Genomic DNA, 27,870 nt, shown 5'->3' with positions numbered 1-27,870 from the left:
GGACAGTTTCTGACACCCAAAATCATTCATCCTGACCAGGCCTAACATTTTGCAAAAGTAATGTGCAATATGTGGACATCTAGATGAATCTAGTCTTTAACAAAACTGGCTAATTTGTATAAAATCATTACTGTGAAATGACATCTAAGAGTATATGCCATTTTTGTGATTATTCTATGACAGACCGCTATAGCAACAATTGAAATGATTGAAAGTGTGAGCGCAGATTATTTTCTTTTAGGATAATTTTTATTTTATTGATATATTATTTTATATTTTTTCCATGTTTAATACTTTTTATAATTCAAGGCAACAAATATACATAACACTACTTCTTATTTTCTTCACAATAACCCTGAGAGGTTGGGCTGAGAGAGAGAGTGATTGGCCCAAGATCTCCCAGCTAGTTTTCATGACAAGGGTGGAACGAGAATTCACAGTTTCCTGAATTCTACCTTGGTGCTTTATTGACTTGAGCAAACTGGCTCTTCCTATACCATCAGTATTTCCACAATAACTCTAGCTTTTGAGTTTTATTTTTAATTGTGTTGGTTCTATAGCTTTTGAGTCATCACCTTTTCCTTGATCACATTATTAAATTTCTTTACCATTTAATTGGACAGCTGTGTTGCTCAATTGTACATATCTCTCATAGAGTTTTCGGATTTTCTTTCCTGATACATCCCGCCAATCTTTCCAGGCATTAAGAAGCTCATCATAATCTCTTGATGTAGCCATAGTATCTGTAAGGTCTGAACAAGGAATCAGTGCACATATTAATAATGTTTATAATTAGACCCTTATTTCCCAGCTAAACCCTTTGCATTCCCCTCATTGTGCATATTTTGTATGGGAAGAATGGGAATTATACTAACAGATTTGAAGGCCACTAAGCTGAGAGAGGTCTCTCTACATTTTAAAAGCTGAATTCTTCTGCGTACATTGTTCTTCTCAAAGAGAACTAAAGTGCAGTGAAATATATTCCCCTACATATTTTAAAAAACACTAACAATACAGCAATCTATATCCAATTCTGTTTTCATGAGCAAGATGTTTCTCACAAGCATCAAAATAATAATTAGTACAACATTATTTTCCCCAATCCATTTCTTACTGAACATCTGGGTGCTTTCCTGTTGAAGATGGATTGTTCCATCAAAGAATTCCGCTGACTCAAAACTACTTGAGAGCCTCCTTTGTTGCATGTCTAAAATTTGTGGGATCTGTTGTGTGATAACAACATTCCTGATTTGAACCCTTTAGGGATGGACAGTTAAAATTCCATGCTAATGGTCATGGAAGCTGTCTTGCAGCGGGGAAAGTGTATTTTCAGCTCTGCGTTCCTTATGAAATATAAATTCTACTTCTCATGGTGACAAAGTGATCTTGAATGTAAATTTGTAACTCCAAAATTTCATGTCTATATCAATTCCAGGTGAGTTTCAAGAAATTACGCTGGAGCAATAAGAGACTATTCATTAAAATTATGTGACAGTGATAGGACTTACCAGGATCTAATGCTTTGCAGTCTGTGCCTGTTCTGCAGACTTTGGCTACACTATACGTTGTCTCCATTTCTGAGAGCAGGTGATTATACTGAAAGAAATAAGATTATTCTACCATACAATATAGAAACTGGCTTATGTCTTCTCTAGTTTACAAGTTGACCAACTCGTTCTACTAAAGGATTTTAATGGTAAACATATTATATACCATGAAATTGATAAAAATGGATGATAATGGCACTCCTTAATCATTCAATTTTTACAACAACAACAACAACAATACCCCCACAGGATAATATTTGGGAAATTAATTTGCTGAAATTAATTATGCTGAATTTGTGATGCAAACAAAATAAATAATGGAATAAAAACCTGTTCATGTGTTACAGAACTTAGTAGTATTCTTTTCACTGTGTCCATCTGGAGAATTACTCATTCATAACATACTTTCTTGTTCCTTTATTATCAAAAGATTATCTATAGCTACTAATGAGTTCACCTCAACTGAATTCTAGCATAATCTTCAATCAGAAACCCAGCAACTCCTCAATTTTTGCAATATGATAAAAATATAATATCATATAAAATTATCACATTACCAATAGGCCATCAGATTGGCAGCTTTAAATTTTACTTACTGTAAGAACTACTACATTGTTTTTTTATTGCTTTATAATTATTATATAAATTACTTAAAATCTTAGAAACTGGAGTTGTTTATGTGAATCCACTAGCAAGGATCTCAGGCATCAGAGGAATTTGAGGAAGAAGAAGGATGTCATTGACATACTGAATAGGCCCAAGTAACTAAGAATGAGAACAAAGGAATCCATTACATGCAAAAGCAAAATATTACAAACTTCCATTATTATGCAATTCAAGAATTTTATAAAGCACTATAAATAGTATCTCCTTTCAATCCCACCTCCTTCAGCTCTGCTTCAGGTAAGGCTGCCTGCTCAATATCACTTAATTTCTTCAGAATACGTTTTATTTCAAAATCTTTGAAATCAGTGGAATCAAACTGCCGAGCCTTTAATCCATTTTGCAGAGTATGGTTTGACATTGCAAGATTCTTCTCCAACTACAAAGGGAATAGGAAAAAATGAAGATGGATAATAGAACAGGAGTTTTTTGCTCCAAAGTAACAAATATGTTAATTCAAATAATAATCTGGTGTGTACAGGGCTATTAACAGTACTAACACTACAGATCTGTTACTAGCAATTGCAATTACTAACAAACTAGCAATCTATTGCTAGCTATTCAGAAAATCCAGATTATTGTTTAGTAATAGACCTGCATAAGAGAATTTAATCTGGCAAATCATAGGGAATGCATGATATAATCAGTGGTGGGTTCCTACCACTGATTACACAAATCAGTAGTGGTTTGACGGCCTGGGTCTCTGGAACTGGCAGCGAACCAGGCCTTCTATGCCCCCGAACCAGTGCCATGGGTGCTGCCATCTTGTTTTTTGCTTCTGCACATGAGCAGAACAACTTTTATTGTACTGTGCATGCACATGCGTGTGCATGCACCATGGTGGGTTGAAGGCGGTATGCCCCGGTACGGGCATACCGGAGCCAGCCTGGAGCACCGGATACCAGCCTGAGCTCCTTACCAGCCTTTTAAGTCTTCTGTGCTTCTGCACATGTGCATGGCATGTACAGCGCCTGTGCTCCGCTCCGCTGAGCAGCTGGAATATTGCAGAAGCTCGTGGAGGTGCTAAGATGCATACACATGCTGCATGTGTGTGCATGCGTGCTGCGCGCATACATTTGGACGCCGCTGGGCTTGTTCCAACTGTACCAGTTGGAATGGGATCCGAAACCCACCATTGGGTTATAGTTATATATGAAGTACAATTCCAACAACAAGAAGTTTTCAGAATCTAGGGGTACTGGGAATAAGTGAAATGTAGCAAGAATGTCTTAGTTTTGGACATTCTGTTCAAATCTTCACCATTCAGTTTTCAGTGATTTACAATACAATAAAGGAGGGAGGGAGGGAGGAGGAGGTGGTGGTGGTTAAGTTAGCAAAAATTGCTTCTAAAAATAATGTCAGAAAAATACAAAATTAAGGGAGGAAAGTGCTTATACAAATAGGTCTTAATAAGAAAAACCAGTTGCACTGTAGCTTACAATACAATAAAGGGTAGTAATAGTAGCAATAGCAATAGCACTTAGACATATATCACTTCACAGTGCTTTATAGCCCTCTCCAAGTTTTTTACAGTGTCGGCATATTGCCTACAACAATCTCGGTCCTCATTTTACTGACCTTGGAAGGATGAGAGGCTAAGTCAACCTTGAGCCAGTGAGACTCAAACTGCCAAACTTCTGACATGCAGCAATCAATAGTCAACAGAAGTAATCTGCAGTACTGCATTCTAACCACCGTGCCACCATAGCTCAATATAATATTGATATATCTTGATGTGCCTCTATATTTGACAGTTCTAATAAATAGAACATAAGCAAAATATTTCACTCTTTTAAGCCTGGAATATTATCTGTTTTCCCTGTTTCTCTTTTGGATTTCCTGCAAGGATTACTTAGCAGTATAGACTTCCCTACCATAATCTTTTTGTTATGTTCAGTAATGTTGACATTGTACGTCCAAAGGGCCTCTGTGTAAGCATTCCACACCACTTCAGCTGTGCTGTTGTACTCTTCTAAGAATGCTTTAGCTTCAGTTTCATCAGTTATTTTATCTGGAAGATAGAAAGATGAATGTGTAAATATACACATATAGAAGTATACATGTGTGTTTAAAAATAAATCACCATCACTTGGAAAAAGAAGTTGAATTTGTTTAATTATTATCAGTATAGGTCTAATTTGTAAAAAAGAGACCACCAAGATCCCAAATTGTATCCAAATTATATTAGTTATGATCAGAGGTGATTTCCAGTGGTTCTCTCCGGTTCCGGTGAACCGGTAGTAGCGGCTGCAGGAGGCTCTACCCACCTGCTCCAATGTAATGCACAAGACTGCGCATGCGCAGAAGGCGGTACATGCTCACATTTGTGAACTGGTAGGGAAAGTAAGTGAATTCCTCCTCTGGTTATGTTAGAATCAGAATGATCTCCACCCCGTCAGCTAAGTATGACTGATGCTGCCAGATATCTGAACCGACAAAGGAGATCATGCACAATTGGAAAGGAGGGAAAAGGAGAATACACTAACTGTTCAATTTTCTTGGCAACTATGGCAAAAATTATAGTGAAAAACTGCAGCAAAAAAGGACTTAGGCCTATATGTATATGAAATTACTTTTTCCAGCATCAGAAAGACTGGTTTTTTTAGTCACAGGATTATGCTAGAAACTTCAGCATATTATTGATGTAAGATATTTTTCCCCAGTTTCGGGAAGTAGCATAGAATATACTAACCAACTAATTAAGGTCACAGAACTTATTATCTGGCCTTAGCACTTATTAGTGAAGGAATATATACTCAGAGACACTCTCTAATATTCTTACCTTATACCACACAAAATATGATTATGTGAAGCATATTCTACAAATGAGCTCTGGAACTTTCATTAGAGGTAAGACAACTCCATTTTCTGACATTTCTCTTTGAGGTATGCGGTGGCACCACTAATTTGAGAAGCTGACCTCACTCAGTGGAAGATTAAAATGAGCACACAGGAAATTTATATTTTAGAAACCATTATTGATCACAGAGAGAGCTGTCTTTCAGGTTGTTTGTTGCACAGAGTAACAATGGAAGAGATCCCAATACAGCTCGTTTGTGCTTTTTCCCCAAATCAAATGTCATCTTCTATAGCTCCTTAATCAGTTGCCAATACAACAAATGAGCAAATATTTTAAGGAACAATATTATTAGTTTTGAATAATTTTTGTCCCACTTGCAACATTCTCAAGGCCCGACAAATAGCTAGCTCTGGTATCACAGTCATATCTACTTCAGTTCCACTGTTATAGATACATCAAGCATTTAAGTCTCCTGAATTTAAGTCTCATCTCCACACTTCTTTTACATATGCAGTCTCTCATTCTTCCCTATTGCCCTATTCTTCCCATTGTCCATGGAGTCGTGATTAGGTTGGACACAACTTCGCAACTAACAACAATTCTTCCTATATCCCACAGCATAACTAGAATGATAACTGGATATTCCTGTGGATTATGACAATCAGATTCAATTATCAATTGGTATCTGGAAGTAATGATTATTCTATTCCCCCACCCTCTTTTTTGGAAAGGGGAAACTATTGCAGCTAAAGACTAAGCCTCCCAGTGCAACATTCAATTCAGGAGTGGGTTCCGACAGGCACTACTGCTGGTTCACTTGTGTGCATGCCATATGTGCACTTGATGCGCGCTGTGCATACATGCACAGTACAATTACTGGCAATGACCCAGGCCTGCTATGCCCAGAGAACCTGTTCGGGGACATGGCAGGCTGGGTTGCTGCCGTTTCCAGAGACCCAGGCCGCCAAACCAGTACCAGTTTGGCCGAACCGGTCCGAACCAGTAGGAACCCCCACTGATTCAATCTATTCTCTCTGAAATGGGTATCATTTAAGGTTTTATGCATGGAAAACTTTACCAAGGCCTTCTGGATAGCCTTCAGGGACAGGAGGACGCCAATCGAATTCTGGCCAGCCTAGTGTTTCATTGTTCTTCCCATTCTTTTCTTTTAGCCATTCAGTAACGGGTTTGAAGTATTCAAGCAATGCTGAAGCATCCATTTTACTTGTACCAGTGAGTTGTTGGAGAATATCTTGCCAATGCCGGGAAGATCCTGCCTTCATTGCCTCACTGCAGTGAAGATAAAGAAAGAGTAAATAGATAGAACCATTGAGATTAGAAGTGGCACAGTTAAATTGTTCAAATGACCCAGGTGGCATAGCTGAAAGAGGGTTTTTTGGTGGTTTTTTTTACAGGTATTGAATTTGCAACGCTAATTTATCTTCACAGCATCCTGATTTTGACTAAACCATTATGATGATAAAACTGATTAAACAATTGAGATGTTTCTATTTTGACAATATAATTGTCTTTTATAATTCTCACAATCTACAGAAATTCTTCCCCTGGAAATCAGATTGCCAAACCCTAGCATGTGTTTTTTTTAATCCAAAAGATCATCGTTGTTAAGGAAAATATTTTTTAGTACTATAATTTGTGTTCAGTTTTGAATGATTGATGTACAGGACATAAAGAATGGTCTTGAAGGACAGTTGGAAGTTCCATTACTAAGGCAATGACCAGACATGCATTGCTTAAGCCAAGAAATTAATTTAGAAAAATTCTTCGAACAGACCTCTCCCTAATTCACACAAGGTTCAAGGGAGGGAGGGAGGGAAGCACATTTAGACTTGCAAGATTAAGTTATAATACCTGTTCTAATAAAAGTATTTTAGACCTAAATTGCATTGTTTTCATGATCTGTATATCTTATAGGGCTGACACTTGATAACAAGATTAGGTTGGGGGTTGATAAGGCAATCTACAATGGAGCAGCTTTTTGTCTTAATTTTGGAATTTGAAAATGATCCCTCTTGTCATTTTAGAATGAATGGCAGGAATGGAAAACATTGATACATCCTTAGCTAAAATATGAAGATCTATAATCTTTTAGAAATAAAGTATATTTTTTGTCAGTTGTCTCTCTCCCTTTGCTTTCACCTGAGTTTCTGTCCAGCTGCTGTGGACTTATAGATGTCACATGTATGAAGGTCACCAGTATGGTTGGCAGCTTGGCAAAGGGCCTTGTGGAATTGGAATTGTAGAATAAAACTGACAAAGTACCTGTCCAAAGCAAAAAGTCCATAATTTTTACCAAATATACAATATATAAACACATATTATAATCCTTTTAGATTGAAAATATTCAAATTCTGGAAAATAGAAATAACAAATCAATTACAAATAATATACTCTATTAAAGATGAGATTTAAATTTTTGGAAGTAAGAAAACCTCATATTTGTTTCTATACTTTAATTAACTTAATGGTATAACTATTACTCTTATTTATACTGAATGCAGTTGAAGGATAGATTAAGCATAAAGTAATTTTGCTTAGGAGACCTTGACAATGTGCTCTCAGATACTCAATATATAAGAATTATAACATAAAAATGATAGGAATTTGGTCATGCAGAGATATTCTTCAAGAACAGTCAGTCAGATATTCTCAAGCAGAACCTAGAAAGATCGATAGTTGTGCCAAGAGTTTATTATGAGTGTACTGGGGGGAAAGATACAGTTTATGATGTAGTTTAGCTGTAGTTCTAGAGTTTCTCTACTTTAAAAGATAAAACTAGTTAGATCTTTTAAAGCTGTTTGCTGAAACTTTCATCTCTACTAAACTCTACTGTGTTCTCAACTTCCTCATGAAAAATCAAAGCATGAATCAGTCTTTCCCAATTCCCAATAAAACTTCCTAAAATTTCATATTTACACCTTTCCTTTTTCCAGCTTCCAATACCTGATATAAGGTGTGTTGGCAGGGATGTGATATTTAGCTCCAGGATCAAAGTTAGTTTCATTTCTTGCAATAGGAGGACAAATTCCTTGATATTTTGTTCTGGGGGAAAAAAAAACACCTTAACCAATGGACAAAAAAGAAATGGACAAAATAAATACAATCATTTCCCAACAACAAGCAGACTTCAGATTCAAGCAAAGAGGTATATGTAGATATAATGGTAATCATTAAAATATCACAAGAAACAGCTACTTTGCATTCAGTTTTCCCTTTTGCCTTTTCAAATAAAATAATGCTTTCAGTTCATCTATCTTTTCAAATTTTCCTTTTTTTATAGTGTCATATTATTTTGTTGTTGTTAGTTGCAAAGTCATGTCTAACCCATTGTGACCCCATGGACAACATTCCTCCAGGCCTTCCTGTCCTCTGCCATCCCTCAGAGTCCATTTAAGCTCATGCCGACTGTTTCAATGACTCCATCCAGCCACCATATTCTCTGTTGTCCCCTTCTTCTTTTGCCCTCAATCTTTCCCACAATTAGGCTCTTCTCCAGTGACTCTGTCCTTCTCATTAGGTGGCCAAAGTATTTCAGTTTCATCTTCAGGATCTGGCCTTCTAAATAACAGTCAGGGTTGATCTCCTCTAGGACTGACTGGTTTGATCACCTTGCAGTCCAAGGGACTCACAGGGTCTTCTCCAGCACCATAGTCCAAAGGCCTCAATTCTTTCACCCTTAGCCTTCCTTATGGTCCAACTTTCACATTAATACATTGCAACTGGGAAAGCCATAGCCTTGACGATATGAACTTTTGTTGGCAGGTTTTGTTCTATATTCTTAGATATCGAAATTATAATTGTCAGAGGGACATTTGTTGGAGGGATGGATACAGAGGATGGGTGGTTTCAAAAAGTTAAAATAAACAACATTAAATAAAAAATAATAACCATACATAAAGCAACCACCACTAGAGAGTTACATGATGGAGGCTGTAATTCAATATACTTAGAGGGGTCTAGGTTGGAGGATTACATTTGTTAAACCTGCTGCTTTGCTTGCCTCTAACCCATTATGGCAATTTTCTATTTGCCTGGCTGAGGCTGTTTTACCTTAGGTACCACCAATCAAAATTGTAGCGGCTTGGAGGGGTGTGTCCACTGAAAACATCCCACCGCCATTGATCAATTAGATAGCCAAAGGGTAAAAAGGCAATCTTTTCCAGGGCCATTTTCAGAAGATAATTGATATCACTCTCTGCAAGGAATCAAGGAAGACAAAAGTGTGAAACAAACAAAATGTTAAAAAGTTATGATATTTATGTAGTTACTTTACAAGCATATCCAAATTATACTAAAGTAACCATAGTATTTTTACAATCCCAAAGCCATGTCACAACTTTTGAGTACCCCTAATGTTTGGAAGCTGAAAGTTGAAAAATTTGACACACTCTAAAAAAGAGTTTCTTTTAAACCCTTATATACCCAGAAGATGGCAAAGAAGTAAGAATAGATTAGCAATCTATATAGATGAATTCTCTGTTGAGAATAAACCAGTGAATTCCCTCTCTTCCAAGCTAAGAGCAGTTGCTTGAAAAGCTTGAGCTGATCCAAACACCTCTGGGAAAGGCACAAACATCTACAAGTATATTTTTCCTTAGGAAAAATAATTTGCTCCAATACACAGAGCAGGAGCAGCAGCTACACCATGAACTCGTCTAGCTCTACACTGCATTATTCCAATTCCTCTCAATGTGGACATGTGTGTGTGCGTGCGCACGTGCATAAATGCAAACTCATGTGCACACTTGTTTTCACTGACTTAAAGCAACAAGGATGAGATGGCATATTTTATGATTCAGTACATTTTATTTCTAGGATGAGATCAAAAAAGGTAAATGTTTCCCTGCCAGTCATGTCCAAATCTAGGGCACGGTGCTCATCTGCACGTCTAGGCTGAAGGTGCCAGTGTTGTCCGAAGGCAATTTCTACGGTCTTGTGGACAGCATGGCTATACATCAAAGGCGCATAGAACGCTGTTACCTTCCCATCAAAGTGGTACCTATTAATCTACTCACATTTGCATACTTTCAAACTGATAGGTGGGCAGGCCATAAACCTGATTCCCAATCATTCAGAACAATTATTTATCATACCCAGTATGAAAAACATCTCCCATAAACTTTTTTGATTTTCTTCTTCTGTCTTGTCACCAACCATTGTATGCTCATTTACCTCTGTCTTGAGTGACATTGGTGAGCAGCTCAATTTTCTTGAGATGGGCGGGAGTGGAAACAGACAAACTCATGACATCTCCAATGGCTTCATGAAAGCCAGGGTTAGCCCCACTGCGAAAACTTATTGGCTGGTCCTTATACTGCAAGTAGTATTGAACGTGCCCCATTTCATGATGTACTGTAAAGAGTTGCTCCATAGTAACTGTTGTACATTGCTTTATCCTGCAGGACAGGGAACAGGAAAGCGAGGGTTCAGTGAAGACTGTGTCTCAATATACTATCAAAGCATCAATTGTTTTTGGAACCTGGAATATTTGCTGATAGCCTCAGAACAGCTGGAAAAGATAAATTATTCTTGCACCAGAATTAGGCTTTCTATCATTCCTTGAAGAAAATATGTATTTTGAAGAGAATTTAGAACAAATTTAGACGACCCACTTTCACAACTTACTTCCCTCAGCCATTCATTAAAAAGTTATCAAGTCTAACATCTTACTGAATGAATAGAAAAAAGTGAAAGAGACAGAAGACATGATAATTTTGGCTTTGACTTGACAGTGATTACCTTTGAAAGCATAGGTTGGTGGCAGATTAAGACTAAGGAATTGTATTCCTTCACACAAGCATAATTCTGAACTTTGATAAATTAATCCCTTTTCATAAGAGAAAGTAATATAGTCCTAATATCACTTTGCCAAGTATCTTTTCCAGGGGGGCAGGGTGGAGAAGGAAAAGTATACATGCATTTAAACAGAACAGAAATTGTAGTTTAGGGCAGAGATGGCCTATATTTTGATAGATCAGAATTGTGCTTAGTATTTTTGTTGGGTAAGGTATAATGGGCAAAGCAATGATTAAAGGTGCATAACACTATGCAAATGTTAGGATAGGAGTCTAATTTAGAGGCTATTCTACAGTTCTCTTGCAGATAGGATTAAAAGAGCTGCTAAAAAGCAGGGATCCTTGGAGCATATATGTTCTTGGAGTTTTCTGATAAACACTTTAATACAGGGGCATTTAGATCTGGCTGGTGGGGCCACCCTGGAAACAGTGAAGGACTAGCCTGTGGTGTCTCTGCCAGCAAAAACAGAGCTTGGGAGGGCCTCATGTAGCCCTCCCAGGCTCCATTTTCGGCTGCAATGGCCTCCTGCAGTCTCTACCAGTGAAAACGGACTCCATTTTTGCTAGCAAAAGAGCTAGCAAAACAAACTAAAAGCAAAACAAAAGGAGAAATATTCCTCCTTTTGTATTTGAGCATTCAAGAAGGGACAAGAAAGGAGAAAGGGAAAGAGGAAAGACAAGGAAAAAGGAGGAAAGTGGGGAAGAAAGATGAAATGAGAATGAAGAGGGAAGGAAAAAGTAGAAAAGGAAGGATGGATGGATGGATGGATGGATGGATGGATGGATGGAAGGAAGGGAGGGAGGGAGGGAGGGAGGGAGGGAGGAAGGAAGGAAGGAAGGAAGGAAGGAAGGAAGGAAGGAAGGAAGGAAGGAAGGAGAGGGAAGGTCTGAGGGAAATCCTGCCTTAGCACTTGGGCACAGGTGTCCCCAACACGAATGACATTGAGCTGGTCCTGTCCACCCCAGCCCCCTGAGGGCAAACACAACCCTGATGCGGTCCTCAATGCGATTGAGTTTGACACCCCTGCTCTAATACATCTTCTAGTTAAATTCGCAGCACCCTAATCATTTCCAAAATTTGGAAAAGGAGATCTTTCACCTAAATGGATGTTATTTTTGTTACCAGCATCAAACCTTGAATATTAGAAAAAAGCATACATTTTAATAATACTTAAAATGTAAAATGTCTCTATGTCAATAAGATCTAGAGTTCCCTTTGCATGGCAAGTCCCCATCACATGCAGTATGCACCTGAAGTCTTTGCGATTGAAGAAGTCCCATGCCGATGCATGACACACCACCTCTCGCCCATCTGTTGGTTTCTCCAGCATGGATTTCTCCCAGAATTCAGATGGCATTTCAAACATGCCAAGCGACGTGAAGAACTCCTCCGACACCCGGAACATGTGTGTTGCGTTCCAGTTCTAGGAAAGGCAAGAACCCATCTGAAGCATTAGATAGCACAAAATTGTTGGAAACTGTTCTTAGGGATTGATCCCGAGTCACTCAAGTATTCTCATAATAAATTATACAGGCATGTGTTGCTTGAGCTTTAGAATGTCATGGAGAACTATTGTTTAGGAAAAAAGAGTTACAGAGTGGAACAGAGGAGAAGCATAATTAAGAATTTGAAGGAGACAGCCTACTGGTCTTCTGTACTATGAGATGAGAGTTGCCACATATCTTGAGCCTTGAGGATAAATACTACTATATTTGTCTCTTTTGAATAGTTGTGTCAAGAAATGAAATTAAAGACTGTACCTCCAAGGTGGTTATTAAAGACAAGAACGTGTATGAATATTACTCCTATATAGCACTTGCATGTAATCTTGGACAGTCCTTCTGAAAATTTAACATGAAATTTGGACCTTGAAATGAACAAACTGGAGCTATAATACACCTGGAAATTATGTTAGAGAAGCAGCATTGAAAAATATCTATAGTACAGAAAGCTGCATTGGAAGAATTCCATGGAGAGCTGTGGTTCATTCATGCACTTCAGTCTCACCTACCTGGCTTGTCACTTTTTGATGCTATGTTGAGCAGATTAGTATATATTTATTATTCCAATTCTTGTTCAGAGAACAAATAATCATCTCACTGCTGGATGAAAAGGTATCACTAGCAATATTTGTGTATATGGGCATTTTCCATTTCAGTTCCTGCTAACAGCTGCAGCTAAAGGGAATGGAATAAAACCATAACACTAATGTCCTTACTTTCTGTTTCATGGTATTGGTAACATCTAGATGTGGCTTATTTGCAAAAGGCACCATCATGTCGTAAATGTTGTTCCATTGCTGGGCCCACATGTTACCTGCAGGGGGCAAAGCAGCACTGTTTAGCTGAATAAAACCAACAGCTTGAAGGGAGAAGGAATGGCTATACATAAAATTAGAGAGAAACTGTTATTTGGCACAGAGACTAGAGGGAAACAGCCAATAGAATAAGAGTCAAAGGAGGCACTATGTTAATTCCATGAATGCATATGACAGTTTGGTTATATAAACAACAGCCAGAGGGAAGCTTAGCAGCCTCTGGACAAAATGCACAACTAGGAAAAAGATATTCTTCCTCTTGTTACTGTAGTTTCAATGACAAGCATTGAAATTCCAATGCTCATAGGACCTCTTTATTTAGAAACTCTTTACATGGGAACATTGGCATGTAAAACACATGTCAGTTTCCACAGAGACTGAATAAATATATAATTCAGGCTCCTAGCCTTTCCCCCATATTATTCCAATGCATCTTCTCCATTGGCCATAGTAAGTTTGTGAATCCTAGAAAGGAGATTAAAATATTCATAGAGTAGCATAAATATTCCTTCCTTCCTTCCTCCTGCCTTTATTTTATCTACACAACAACCTTGTTCAGTCACTCATGGCTTAATAATTTGCTGTCTGGATTATTGCAGTGTGGTTTATATGAAAGACTACAAAGAAGTTACAACTGATCCAGAATGCAGCAACACATTTTCTATGATATACCAATACAAGTACTAATGAAGGAGATCAGGATTGACATGAAGGGCACTTGGTGCTCTCTGAGCTTGCTTGTTTTCTTGCAGCTGCTGCTGATGTTACCTAGTTTTGATAATGAAACATCTGCAAGAAGACAAACAAGCTCAGAGAGCACCAAGGACTGCACCAATGTAAGTGTTCATAGATTCACCCATATTATACCTCTATTGCACACGAGTTGCATTGAAAACTGACATCAATTTCCTTTCAGGTGCAATTCAAGGTGCTTGTTTTAAAAAGCCCTGCATGACACAGGACCTGGTTACTTCAAGGACTGCCTCTCTCTAAGAACATCTGTTGATTGAATAAGATAGGATAGGCAAGCTTCAAATCCCTTTGCTAAAATTCTGCCACCAAGTGGGATTTTGGAAACATGCCTCATCCATAGCTATCCCTATTTTACGGAACACCTTCCTCAGTAATTTGGCAATCCCTCATCTGTAACCTTTCAGAAGGCCATCAAGAATTGATTTTTTTATGGAGATGTTGGAATAGGATAGAATTGAAAAGAATAGAAAGAATGAAATAAGAATAATTGGAGGTTATCTGGGGAATCCTAAAGGGATAATTTGTTTTATCATGTTACTATTTCATGTTTTATAATTATTGGTTTTATTCCTTTTGTGAGTCACCCAATTTGTTTAAGATGGCAGCCATACAAATCTAATAAATCAATCTGTGAATGAGTTGGGCTGAAAGAGGGTGACTGTGAGTCAGTCAGCTTTCCATGGTTAAAAAAGGATTAAAGCTTCTGGCATCACAATTTCTAGTCCAATGCTTAAAGCACTCCACCAGACAGGTTCTTTTACATTTCTTACATTTTAACTTTTCTATTTGTGTTTTTCCTCCCATCAAAACATGGTATTCTTTAAAGAAAGCTTATCATGATTTCTATTATCACCATCTAACATATCAATAGATAATAGGAGTTATGATCTAATCTATTAGGAAGACACTAATTTAGTAAGATTGCTCTCCAATGCCCCAAGATATGTGACTGAAATCCAAGTATTTTGCTGTCAAAATTTGGAAAAATAATTTCAGGTTGCTTTTGTTATTTGAATTTTAAAATAAAAATAAGACTTGTTTCCTCCCAGAGGTCTCTTATTCAAGTCAGCCCACTTCCGTTCCAAAAATTGCCTACCATTAGTATAGAATACAGTGGGATATTAAGGATTTTTCCAATGCTTCCCTGCCTGATCCCAACTCTATTAAACACACACAAACTTTTTTTTTACCCAATAAGTGAGCAGGAATAGGGCCTTTCAGGTTTATGTATTTAGAGCCATATTGGTCGTATAGTTTCCTTCTGACATATGCGTGGAGATTTAGATAGAGAGGCTCCAATTGGTGATAAAGTTGCTCTAGATCTTCCTTAAATGTTGGTGAATCATACCAAGAGCGCCAATAAGCCCCAGTATCTTGGAATCCTAAATGTAAAAACAATAGAGTATTCAGCATAAATACAGTTCTTACAATACAAACAAGCTCTTTAAATTATCCATAATTACTCTAGAATTACAGAACGTAGTTGTGAACAATCCATCTCCTAGATTTTTCTGCACCATTTATAATGTAATTGAACCAGTCCAATTCTGAAGGCAAAAAATGCCAGTTCTGTATCCAAATACAGTTTTTTTCAAATATTTCTAAATGTATTTATAGTAGGTGTAGGAGAAGGAGTTGCTGAACTGGAGAGAGAGGGGTAAAAAGAGGAAACAGCCTAAATTTCCTACATAGCTATTAATGAACTAAATCAAATGCTGTTGACTGTTATCTAATTCTAAGCATGTATTTTTAGCAATAATCCAGTTGATTATTATTATTAATAATAATAATAATAATAATAATAATAAAGCACTGGAATTACATGTAAAACAGTTAAAAATTGACAAAATCACCATCAGTCAAATGCAAAAAGCCGCACTGCTTGGATCTGCACGCATATTACGAAAATACGTTACAACGTCCTAGGCCCCTGGGTGGGGGCCCGACTAGTAACCAATGCCAAATCCGGTGAAACAACTGGCCGCTGTGATACAATTGTATAATAATAATAATAATAATAATAATAATAATAATAATAATAATAATAATAATAATAATAATAATAATAAATTTTATATAATTATTATATAATTAATTGGACCTTCAGATGTTGACCTGGTCTGTTGCATCATTCATTAGAGAATGAACAGTTAATAAGTTGACCTCTGTATATTAATAATTTGTTATGCTGGCAGCTATTTTACCAACTTTGAGTAGTTTCCCAAATGAATCTGATAGGGTACATTTAATCCTTTTCATTATAGTGATCAGGGTCAAGCACTTGATCACATGTATGCCATATTCTTGAATACTTTTGAAATGAATGGAAAGGTGTTGAGACTAAAAACACAACAGATACATTGATCAAAAATGGTTAACTCATAATAGCTTCATTTTGGAATGGCAATGGGTGGAAAATAAAATACAACAATTCATTTAAAAAATATAAGGCCCATGAAAATGTGTTAGATTTATGGAGGGTTATAATATGCCTCTTTCTCAATCACACTGAGGTTTCTTAGTTTGAATTAAAATGCTTCAATTGTTAGATTGAGGCAGATTTTCAATCCAGGTAGCATTGATCCCATCCCCTATCTGTTTTTAACATCTCACCGTCCATTCTATAGGCTTCATTGCTCAGTGAAACGAATTTCTCATACTTGGATCTCAGGGGATTGCCAGCAGAATTATGCCATCCTTCCCAGGCATAAAGCAACTTTCTGTAACTACGAGAAGTGGCCATGATTTCTGTAATTTCTGAGGAGCATGGGAAAAGAAGAGATATAAAAGAAATCATTAAAGGATCATACAACTGAACAAAATCCAAGGAACATCAAAAAAGCCACCGGAATTTGCACTAACTTTTCTACATCTCTATGCACCCAAAGAAAAGACGCATTCAGCAAGAAATGTAATTTACTAGTATCATTAAATAATTTCATCATGCTAGAGTTTGAAGATTTGGAGAAGTGCACTATTCGTCTAAAGAAGTATAAAGCAACAGTATTCTAGCGGAACCCATGATGCACAGCTGATAAGAACTGGACTTGGAAGGTCTTTCCCCTTCAGGAAGCAATATTTTTAAACATAATGGTTGAAGTGACTAGTATTCCAGAGACTCTTGTGGTTATTATATCAAAGCCATCATTACTTTTTGAATCTAGTGTCTAGATTCTCATCACTGATGTCATCTCATTAATAACTCTTTCTACATGTTTCTAAGTAAGTGCTACTTGAAGTTTGGGATCTTGATAAAATATACTGAGAAGTAGCATAGCAATATGAAACATTACTGAACATAGGCAAGGAGCGCATTAAGAGCTTGCAAGCCTTTTTAGAAAGTCCCAACTATATCTGCTCTGACATACTATATGTGCTAATATACTGATTATGTATTAATAGAACAACAATTACAGATAAGCAGCTTTGTCCCCTACCTTAAACACAAGAGGGTTGCTATCAGGAAATTGTTAGAGAAGTTACATAGGTTATTACATAGAGAAGGATTATTATTGTTTCAAAACAATTGGGATTATTTTTCAGAAATGAGGCAAGTAGTTGGGAGAAAACTGCAGAAAAATGCAGTGAGACAGATCTGCAGATCTGTACATGGGGAAAACAAAACAAACACTTCACAAATGCATGGCACAACAAACCCATGAGGACAAGATTCAGCAGTCCACCTGCATTTGAAAGAAAAAGGCCACTATTTTGAAGACAGAAAAATCCACATTCTGGACAGAGAGGACTGCTGGTTTGAAAGAAGTATTAAAGAGGCCATCTACAGGTAGTCCTCGACTTACAACAGTTCATTTAGTGACTGTTCAAAGTTACAACAGCAATGTAAAAAGTGACTTATGATGGTTTTTCCATACTTATGACCATTGCAACATTCCCTTGGTCTTGTGATCAAAATTTGGATGCTTTGCAACTGGTTCCTATTTATGACAGTTGCAGTGCTTGGAATCATATAATTAGTTTTTGCTACCTTCTGACAAGCAAAGTTAATGGGGAAGCCACTTAACAACTGTGTTACTAAGTTAACAACCTGTGTAAGTCACAGACTTACAACCACAATTGTATCTGTATATTAAAATTGAGCAGTCTTCTCTCCACAGAGGGGGAGGAGGATATGACACCACCAGGGGTGGGTTGCTGCCGGGTCCCCGCCAGTTCTCGCAAACCAGTTAGTCACCGGACATGGAAGTAAGCCTGCCCCGCCCCCAGCTCTGTATACCCATCCTGGCCGGATGGTATTTTGTCCCTTCTGTCTCCCTGTTGCTCAGAAAAGCAACTTCGGGAAGGTCCTTTCCTAGCAGGCAGGTTCTAGGACGCCTGCCGCCACCAAAGGACCTTCCTGGAGTTGCTTTTCTGAGCAACGGGAAGACAGAAGGGACAAAATACTGTCCATTTCCCCTGTGCTCAGAAAAGCAACTTCAGGAAGGTCCTTTGGTGGTGGCAGGTGTCCCAGAACCTGCCTGCTAGCAAAGGACTTAACTGGGCTTCCACGCAAACTACCGCCCATCGCCCCGTGCTCAGAAAGCAAGTCCGGGCCCAACCGCATAAAGTGGTGAGGAAAGTTCTGTGTTTAAAGATAGGAGCCTTAACCGCCACCGAGGCCTGCCATTCGAAGAAGCGAGCAGAGGAAGCAATCGCTCCTTGTTCCAGGTCAATTTGGCTGCAGTGCAGTGGTGGGTTTCAACCTGTTCTAACCGGTATGCTAGAACCTGTTCGTGAAATTGAGCGTATGTTTTAGAACCCCTTCCTCCGGTGGCATAGTACCGGAATGCTTGGCTCGCTCCCCCCGCCCAATGCGATCTCCTTTCATTCTCCCTCTGCCTCATTCACTTGTTCGGGCAGCAGAGAATGAAAGGAAATTGCATAGCCAAGGACAAAGGAGCCTGTAGCCTCCTTCATTCAAACATTCAGGCAGTGGGGATGGGGGGGGGGGCTTTCTCACACGCCTTCTTTCTCTGAAGCTACGCCAGATTCACCAAACCAGGCAGCGCATGCCCTTGGGCTTGTGCAGCAGCCGAAGAACAGGAGGTGAGGATTTGGCTGCTGCACAAGCCCATGGGCACACGCTTCCCTCTTCTCTCTGATAGCCGCCTGGTTAAAAAGGAAGAGACGGCTCCACTGGTCCGGAGCCCATCCGACAAGAAAGGAATGCGAGGAGGATCCCTCCCCCATGGACGGGCTCCAGACCAGCAGAGCCTCCTCCTCCTTTTTAACCAGGCAGCTATCATAGAGAGGAGGGCAGCGCATGCACATGGGCAAGAAGCGCAAAAGAGGAGCAGAACGGCCTTAATCACGTTGAGCTGCCCAGTCAAAAAACCTTTCCCTTCTGTAGAAAAAAAAGGGGGGGAAATTCCAGAGACTGACTGAAGGAGGGAATCCTCAGCCAGGGCACCCTTTGCTCCGCCACAGTAGCATTTTCAAGCAGGATTAGACTAGTTTGAAAGCCTCGCCTTCTACTTCAGTGGGGAAATTCCCAGACTCCATCCCGCAGAAAAAATCCTGTTTGCCGAAGCTCGAGAGCCGAGCGCTGCCTCCGCCCGCCAGAATTTCCAGAGAGAACTTTGCAACTAGTTGAGGAGTGGCGAGCAGCAGACTTGAGCATTTGCACACATTCAGCCAAGGTCCTGCTGAGCCCCGCTACTTTGGATGACCCAATGGATTTTATGATGGACGTGCACCCCTGGGAGGTGTTGAAGAAGGACAGGCAGCTCAGCCTGATCCAGGACGATAGGCGCAACAGCAGCTTAAGACAGAGAGAGGGGGGGGAGAGACAGAGACAGACAGACGGACAGAGAGAGACACACACACAGAGTGAGAAACACACACACACACTGAGGGAGGGAGGGAGGAGATACAGAGAGAGAGACAGACACACACACAGAGACAGACACACGGAGAGAATGACAGAGAAAGACACAGAAGGAGGGAGGGAGATAGACGCAAAGAGCCACACAGAGAGTGAGAGAAAACGGAAGAGAGAGAGAGAGAGAAAGAGAGAGAAAGAAAAAAGAAAGAAAAAGAAAGTGGGAGAGGAGATGAAAGAAAGATAGATAAAGGGAGAGAAAGACAAAAGGAAGGAAGGAAAGAGAGAGAGAGAGAGAGAGAGAGAAAGAAAGAAAGAAAGAAAGAAAGAAAGAAAGAAAAAGAGAGAACTTATGACCATAATTGAGTCCAAAATTTTGGTTACCAAGCAAAAGTGTTGTTAAGTGAGTTTCAGCACATTTTTCAAATTGGCCATGCCTACGTGGTCACATGACCACTGAGCCACTCCCACAAAACAGGCCACACCTACAGAATAGGTTCTAAAAAATTTGAAACCCACCACTGGACACCACCTATCTCATGTGTACAACATGAGTTGTTGCAGTCCCGTGAAGGTTCTGTTTCACATGACTCTTATACAGTCTCAGATAAATATTGACCAACCCTCAAAGTGCTAATGACCAGATGACTGCAAAGAATATAAATCCTTCCATTCCCCACTATTCAGTCAGAAGTGAAGAAGCTTCTTGGGTGAGAAGCAAAACATTCCAAGAAAAAAACAAGAAAGTCCTCTTGCCTTTTGGGAAAGCACTTGTGGGATAATAATGATCCAGATGATTGAGAATTTCCATAAATAGTAAAAGAAAATGAGTCTCTTTGTATTCTTTAATTTGATTTGTTAAAAATTTTTTTATGGTAGATATTAGTTCAAAAATAAGAGACTAGGGTTTCCAAATTAGGAAATACTAATTCTATATTGGTTGACAATGGAAAACCTATTTTCTAACAGTACGCTTGCTTCAAAAACCTTAGTATAGTTACTTTTGAGAAATTGTAAGGACAGATTCAGTTTATGGAAAAATAAATGATTGAAACTCAAGGGAGGATATAGTTTATACTTCTCAATTTCTCTTCTACAATTTTTTTCTTTGGTGCATTTATTTCATTATAAAAAAATGATACCACATGAGATTGTGCCCAACTGACATTAGTTCCTCGGTGATAATTAAGCAGATCACCCATGATTGTTAAGCACAATGTCACATGACCATGTCTTGCAGATTACTGCTGGTTTTCCCATTGTCTTTGCTTGTTGGGAGCCAGCTGTTAAAGACTGCAAATAGTGATCATGTAACCATTGTAACTGTTATAAATGCACAGTAGTTGCCAAGGCCTCAAATCAAGATCATGTAACTTCAGGATACTGCAATGGCTGCAAGCTTGAAAACAAGGTTGTATATCTACTTCTTCAGTGCCATTGTAAATTTAAAGAGTCTACGAACAAGGCAATTGGTAAGGAGTACCTTCATATTAGATGTTATGTAATTAAAACATATAGGTTCACTGTTTGCAATCTTAGAAATTATAATCTACTATAAATCAACTTTATATTCATATCCATGTATAAGGATGCTCTCATGGTCCAGAAAATAATAAGAAACATGCAAAACACCTGCAACGAATGAGCTGGGCTAATGTAGAGAAGGAAGTACTTACCTGGCTCTAAAGCCCAGCAGGAGGGTTGCTGGTTTGGTGGACAAACCTTGGCAACAGAGTAGATGTTGTCCATCTCACTTAGAATAGTATTATACTGAAATTAGCATTAAAAAGTACAGGTTTGAATAACAATTTAATTTTACAACATGTATATTTACATTACATAGTCTATAGGTATCAATTTCACCATAAACACTGTACCTCCATAGGAACCTGCCAAGTTAGCTGTCCCTCTTGAACTTTTGATAATTATTTTTATTTTAAATATATAATTAAAAAGTGACACAATAAAGAAACAAGCTTCCGGCATTGGTTTTATTCATTCTTTTATAATAGAAATTTTAAGAAGCTACCACTGCGTATTGCTTTGATATATTGGTTAAGGCATCAGGCAAAAAGCTGGGAGACAGTGATTTCTAGTCCTCCCTTAGACACAAAGCTGGATGGGTGACTTTAGGCTAGTCTCTCTCTCAGCCCTAGGAAGAAGACAATGGCAAGTCAATTATGAAACCTTGCCAAGAAAACTGCAGAAACTTGACCAATATGCCAGGAGTCAAGATGGAGTTGAAGACACCAAATATATATCGCCCAGGATTTTCTGAGAAGATAGATAGGACGTATGTATGTGTGTGTGTGTGTGTGTGTGTGTGTGTGTGTGTGTGTGTGTGCGTGCGTGCGTGTATGTATGTATGTATGTGGAAAATATCTTTCAAACACAGAAGATTTTCTGAAAAAACTAGGCTTTAAAGATCTCAAGAACAAGCAGTTTGCAAAAGAGGAATGTTCTGGGTTATTTAACAACACTTGATTCCCTAGAGAACATTTAGTAATTTGAATATTGAAATAACTAAAGAAGGATTTTAAACTAAAATAACTAACTAGTTATTTTAAACTAAAATAACTAAAATAACTAAAGGAGGATTTTAAAGCTTGAAGTGAATGTGAAGGGGCAGCTGGAACAGCGAAGTAAAATAATATAAAATGCATTTTCCTCATAGAAATAAGTAGCTTGGAACGCATGGACAAAGGTTTGTACTGAAAGAATCTGAAAAGGTGATGATGCATACCAACATGGCCATTACAATGAAGGGGCAAGAAGAGTGATCACTGAAAGATAAGATACAGTGGGAGCAGCGCCAGGAAAAAAATGTCAGCTTCTGGTGAAGGCAAATATCTAGAAAGTTACTGGAGAAAATTATTATGAAGGGGAGCTAATTTCTGGGTGAGCACTGGTTTGAAAGAGGAGGAGAAGGGAGGCAATAATAACAATAAAATGACAGAGGGAGGTGATTGGACAGCCACAAAGAACACAAATGGACACTGAGGGGGAGGGGAGGACAATTTAGTTGATCAGTGGGAGATCATTCAGTCCTCCATATGTATTCTTCTTTTGTAAGCTTTGTCTCTCACTTAAATAGAAATGTGTTTAACTGGGGTAGTATCATATTATTTAGCTAGATGGATTATTTAGCTTATGGTCTCACACAATCTTTTTAATGCCCTCAGTGCAAAATCAGAATTCTATTTATATTGATATAATTTGGTTTGTATATATGTATGTGGTTTTAAGTCAATCTTGACTCTTGGCAACTTTGTGAACACACTATATATATATCAACACTGTAGGAGTGGTTTGTCATTACTTTTCTGAGTTGACATGGTGACATCTTTTTTGTTTGTTTGTTTTTAGAAATGTGTCACTGGGAATGCCTGCAAAATGAGACATAAACAAAAAAAACAAGTGCAGCTTCCTTCTTGTGTATGCACTCTGGAGTCAGAAAAAAAATGTGTCAGACTTCTTTAGCTAATTATTCTTCAGATATATGAGAATGTTTCCCTCATAACCACTCAATATAGCCAAGACTAGAGTATGTTATTGTGAATATTACCTACCCGTATGTCCTTTCAGAATCCTTCATTTTATTCATCCTCTCAACTTTTGTCCCTCCATCATTATTTCTAAGATTATCTAAGGTCATCTCTCCCTTAGCCTATAATATTTTCCCCATTGCCACCTCACAATTCTTTCTAGAATACTGATTCTTACCTCTTGCCGTTTCTCCATTGGTAAATTGGAAGGACCCAAGGTCTGAATGGAGCTGATTATTTTCTTAAGTTGTGGATCAGTAAAGTTCTGCCAGATGTCACCATAATTCTCCTTAGCTTTTCCTCCCCAAAGTTCTGTGAATTCTTGCTCCTCCAAAGAAGCTTTTATCTGTAATAGGAGAGGAAGACGAAGACATTTGGTACATATGTTGAAATTTATTTGTTTTTTCCATGGTACATACTTGGAGAAGTTGCTGAATCACTTTTAGAACTGTGAAAGGGTAAGGTATATGCTGCTGATAAGAAAGAATGCCTTAAATATACTTTAGTATTTTAAACATCTAGACAAAGGGTTTGTGAAAATTTGGCAGCAAATACTAAAGAGCATTTAGCTCTTTAGAACCATAGGGATGACGAGGCAAAAAAAGCAAACCAAAACTCAGAACTGGCTTAATTAAAAGACATTAAGGGACTGATTATTTTGGAACTTATTAAAGTTTTATTTATAAATGATTCATTTTTATTTCTAACTTTCCTATTAATATGTGACAAGACCACATTACCTTATTTACCTTATTTTAATTACCAATCAGAATACTGAATGCTGGTGTTAAATTAATCTATCAATTAAAACCTATGGCTTGTATGTGTAGTAAGCATAAAATTGGATATATTCCCTTGAAACAGTTTAAATCCCCCATCGATGTGAACTGTCTGTAATGCCTGAGCCAAACCACAGAGCAAAGTAAGACATGTCCTAGATTAAAGCCATAAATTGAAAGAACATGAGATGAGCCTGAAGTTCAGGCCAAAGTGTTCCCTGATGTAGCATTCTGGGTCAGACCACAGAAAAAGAAGGAGAACTGGGTTTTCTGATTTGGAGTCCAGAAGAATCTCCAGCTGGAAATTCTGAGTGATCACAACTTATGTAACTGGCTCACCCATTATGTAATGTCCACATGATTAAGTAATGATATTCAAACATGGCAAAGGCAGTTGGAGCGGAGCAAATAGTCCAAGGTAACTTATTAAAGTGAACCAAGCCACGTTTTTATAGTGGAAGACAGCCCCTCAAGGCTAACAGCCAATCTGATGGACCAGAGGGAACCTTTTACAACCAAGAATGAATCAGTCATGAAGGTTCTTCTCTGCAAATATTAAGCAAAGTAATGTATCTCAAAATTCTGTCTCTGGATATATTGTCACTTAAAATATGTGGAACACAAGATCTTTTTGGTATAGGTGGGGATACTATTTTCTCCTTAAAAAGAGAAAAGTCTTCTAATAGTTCCTCCTCTCATTAAAACAACTTCCCAAAGACTTAACTATATCTAAGGAAATTAGACAAAGAAAAGAGGCAGGAAATACTTTGAGGATGAAAAATTCCATATTGGGGACATCCATTGCTGTAGTCATTTCTATAAATATATATTTTAAGTCTTATCTCACATAGACATTTTATGGGATATAATTTCTTCAAATAGCATCTCCATATACCATCTCAATGCAGCAAGCTATTCATAAAAATATGTCTTCAAGTTATTCTAGCAATTTCCAATATATAATTAGATTAAAGACATTTTACATAGATAATCTCACATAAATAATTGATCTTCTTGCAGCATCTAAATTAATCCTAAAGTAATAAATACTTTTCTTCTTCTTTTCTTCTCTGGAAATAAAAATACATGGACATGCCTATGAAGTTGTCGACTAGTGGTCGAATTTGGTCAATTATATTAGTAAATTTGGTAACTTCTAAATGTTTGGGCTTTCAGTTTCCATTTATTCCAGCCAGTGTGGACAGTGGAAAGGGATTCTGAAAACAGTAGCCTAAACCATGTAGACAGCACCAGATTATTTATACCTGCTCTGGTCCACCCATAGCAGATGTACAAGAATTAAGGTAGCATAGCAATTGCAGCTCTACAGAAAGTTCCAAGTGAGCAACTTTTTCTGGTGAAGTCTAAAATTACTCTATTATTCTTGCCTTTCTACTGTGAATCCTTAGGTAAAGTTCCTTAGTATCCATTAGGTAAAGTTCCTTAGTATCCATTAGGGCAGGGGTGTTAAACTCACGGCTTCATGTTTTCATCATGTGACTTGTCACAACTTTCCCCTTCACTAAAACTGGTGCAGGCATGGCCAGCGCATGATGCATTCAGCCTGCGGGCTGCGAGTTTGACAGTCCTGTATTTGGGGGGGGGGGATCATCATCACACTCAGCCTGGCACTCAGGCAAATCAGCCACCAAAAGGTACATAGAGATGAAAAACATCTATATACCATTCAAAAGAGACAAAAAGCCAAAAAGAAAAATAAAAGATCCAAACATCTTCCCACCAGCAATCAAACCCATATGAGCAGAGATTAAATATTAAACCATTAATAAGAAGTGAATAATACTTCAATCAAGCAGCTACCAACTTAGACAAACAAGCTAAAGCAAGCAGCAGCCCAATCAAGGAACCACCAAGATAATCCACACTAAGATTGGCTGGTCCCTTCTACAATAATGATTTTACCTAATTTAGTAATGAAATGTCTGCATGAAAATAACCAAGCTCAGAGAGCACCAAGGACCCCACAGTTCAACCTGAGTTACAAATATCAGTATCTCATATTTTGTACCATTGGATATGCCCTTAATGCTTCAAAATCAGACTTGAGATAGCTATCTGAGAGGGGAGGGTACCAGTGCAGATTGCCAATCATTATTCTTAGGTTCAGTATCAGCTGATACTGAATTGCTTCCACCTTCTCTAGCTAACTCATTGGTTTCATTACTGGGTTTTCCCTTCGTTTTTATCCTTTCTGCCAGAAACCCATGAAGAGGTAATACATTTCCAAAACATTTTGTTCTGATTTGCAGAGTTGTTGGCAAATGTTAAATCAAATTTCTCTCTATAGATATTGACTCTCAGGTGACTCTCTCATGAATCCTCAAAATAAACAATTATCTTCCACCTACCTCTTCTCAGTTGCCATTTTTTAGCTTTCTCTAACGCTGCCCGTATGAAACATATATCAGAATTGAGCCCCAAGACCTCCTATTTGTTGAAGGAAACATTTTCAATGAAAATGTTCCTTTTGTAATTCTATTAGATGAAATTAGGAATGCAAAAAATGTTGTATTTAACTAGGGGGGGGGGGGGGGGAAACAATGAACCACTGACTGATTTCTTCTATGAAGCTACTTTTATACTCTTTACATTTGACATTTGAATTAGAACTCTAGTTCTGTACAGTATACTATTTCCGTACACTATTTCAAGATTAGATGTATAGTACACTAAACATTTTAACCACATTCCAAACCTTTAAGGAGGTACAGGAAAAAAAAGATCAGTTCAGAGGAATTGTAAAGTTATTCTCAAATTAGTTCTTAAATCTTTCTGGGAATATAGGACAGAGTGAAGCTGTTTATGGCTATGCATGCATAAATAATATGCAAAGTATCCTCTAGACTATTTCTGATTTTTGTTAAAAAAAAATAGAGGACAAGCTGTAAACTGCCTGAGTAAGGCAAATTCTATCAATAGATATTAGAATCCTAGGTTATCTGATCAAACTATAAACAAAGCTGAATTTGCCAAGGCTAGGCAATAATAAACCATTATTAGTTGAAAACGAGCATTATTTTTACCTTCTTCTTGCATCTATGTCACAGGAGGAAAATAGTAAAGGAAGTGCAAGTATGCACACTTATTTCAAACAAGCATAATAGGAAAAATTACATTTATTGGCCCCAGTTAAGGGTGCATTCAATGAATTCAATGTTGAATGTACTTTTGGACTAAAATACTATCCTGATTCTATGCCAAAAAATAGCCAAATTGTACAATACATACTTGTTTATATTGGCTTGCTGGTTTTGCCTTATATAGGGAGGGAAAACAAGAGTACTTTCATATTATGACTATAAAATCTAGATGTTTGTATTTTATTATATACCAGGTATAACACAAACATTTTAAACTCTTTCTGTTGGATTAAGTCCCAACAATAAAAAGTGAAAGAAACAGAGATGGAGAGGAAGAATATACTGGAGTTAAGTGGAACCATTTGGGTTTCAGTTCCATTTAACTTAGCTAGGTTGAGTGGGATTGCCCTCTGAATATGTACCTAATCCATCTTATACTCAATATATTTCAGTTTTGTTTTAGCATTCTATTTCATTAAAGTTTATTAGATTGTGGTCTTTTGATTGTACATGTATAATACAGAAAACAAAAATAAGGAAGCAAAACAGGACACAGGAAACAGCAACTGTGTGTCTCTTGCTTGACAGTCCAAGTGTCACTTTTCAAAGCATATTCAAATTGGGAAAAATCGTAGGGATAAATATAATCTGGTATTATGTCATATGGCGAAAGAAATAATATAGAATAGGGGATGAGCAAGTCAAAGAATCAAGAAATTGCTTGCAG

General features: G+C 37.8%; 1 protein-coding gene across 1 annotated transcript in view; it reads right to left on the bottom strand.

The window, feature by feature from the left end:
- ACE (angiotensin I converting enzyme) overlaps positions 1-27,870 on the bottom strand; it is a 43,211-nt gene that overhangs the window by 11,209 nt on the left and 4,132 nt on the right. Inside the window, exons 2-16 of the mRNA XM_032237748.1 lie at positions 23,442-23,609; positions 21,395-21,488; positions 16,511-16,654; positions 15,088-15,279; positions 13,046-13,143; positions 12,078-12,250; positions 10,204-10,427; positions 9,082-9,226; positions 7,975-8,073; positions 7,171-7,293; positions 6,089-6,300; positions 4,085-4,221; positions 2,431-2,589; positions 1,509-1,596; positions 609-752 (exon numbers count right to left, since the gene is read on the bottom strand). Coding sequence (XP_032093639.1) covers positions 609-752; positions 1,509-1,596; positions 2,431-2,589; positions 4,085-4,221; positions 6,089-6,300; positions 7,171-7,293; positions 7,975-8,073; positions 9,082-9,226; positions 10,204-10,427; positions 12,078-12,250; positions 13,046-13,143; positions 15,088-15,279; positions 16,511-16,654; positions 21,395-21,488; positions 23,442-23,609 — 2,200 coding nt within the window. The remainder of the gene's footprint in view (positions 1-608; positions 753-1,508; positions 1,597-2,430; positions 2,590-4,084; positions 4,222-6,088; positions 6,301-7,170; positions 7,294-7,974; positions 8,074-9,081; positions 9,227-10,203; positions 10,428-12,077; positions 12,251-13,045; positions 13,144-15,087; positions 15,280-16,510; positions 16,655-21,394; positions 21,489-23,441; positions 23,610-27,870) is intronic.

Source organism: Thamnophis elegans, chromosome Z (genome assembly GCF_009769535.1).
Source record: "Thamnophis elegans isolate rThaEle1 chromosome Z, rThaEle1.pri, whole genome shotgun sequence".
In the NCBI taxonomy this organism is placed as follows: domain Eukaryota; kingdom Metazoa; phylum Chordata; class Lepidosauria; order Squamata; family Colubridae; genus Thamnophis; species Thamnophis elegans.
Note: the sequence above shows the minus strand (reverse complement) of the source record. Positions and strands in the feature narration are given on the sequence as shown.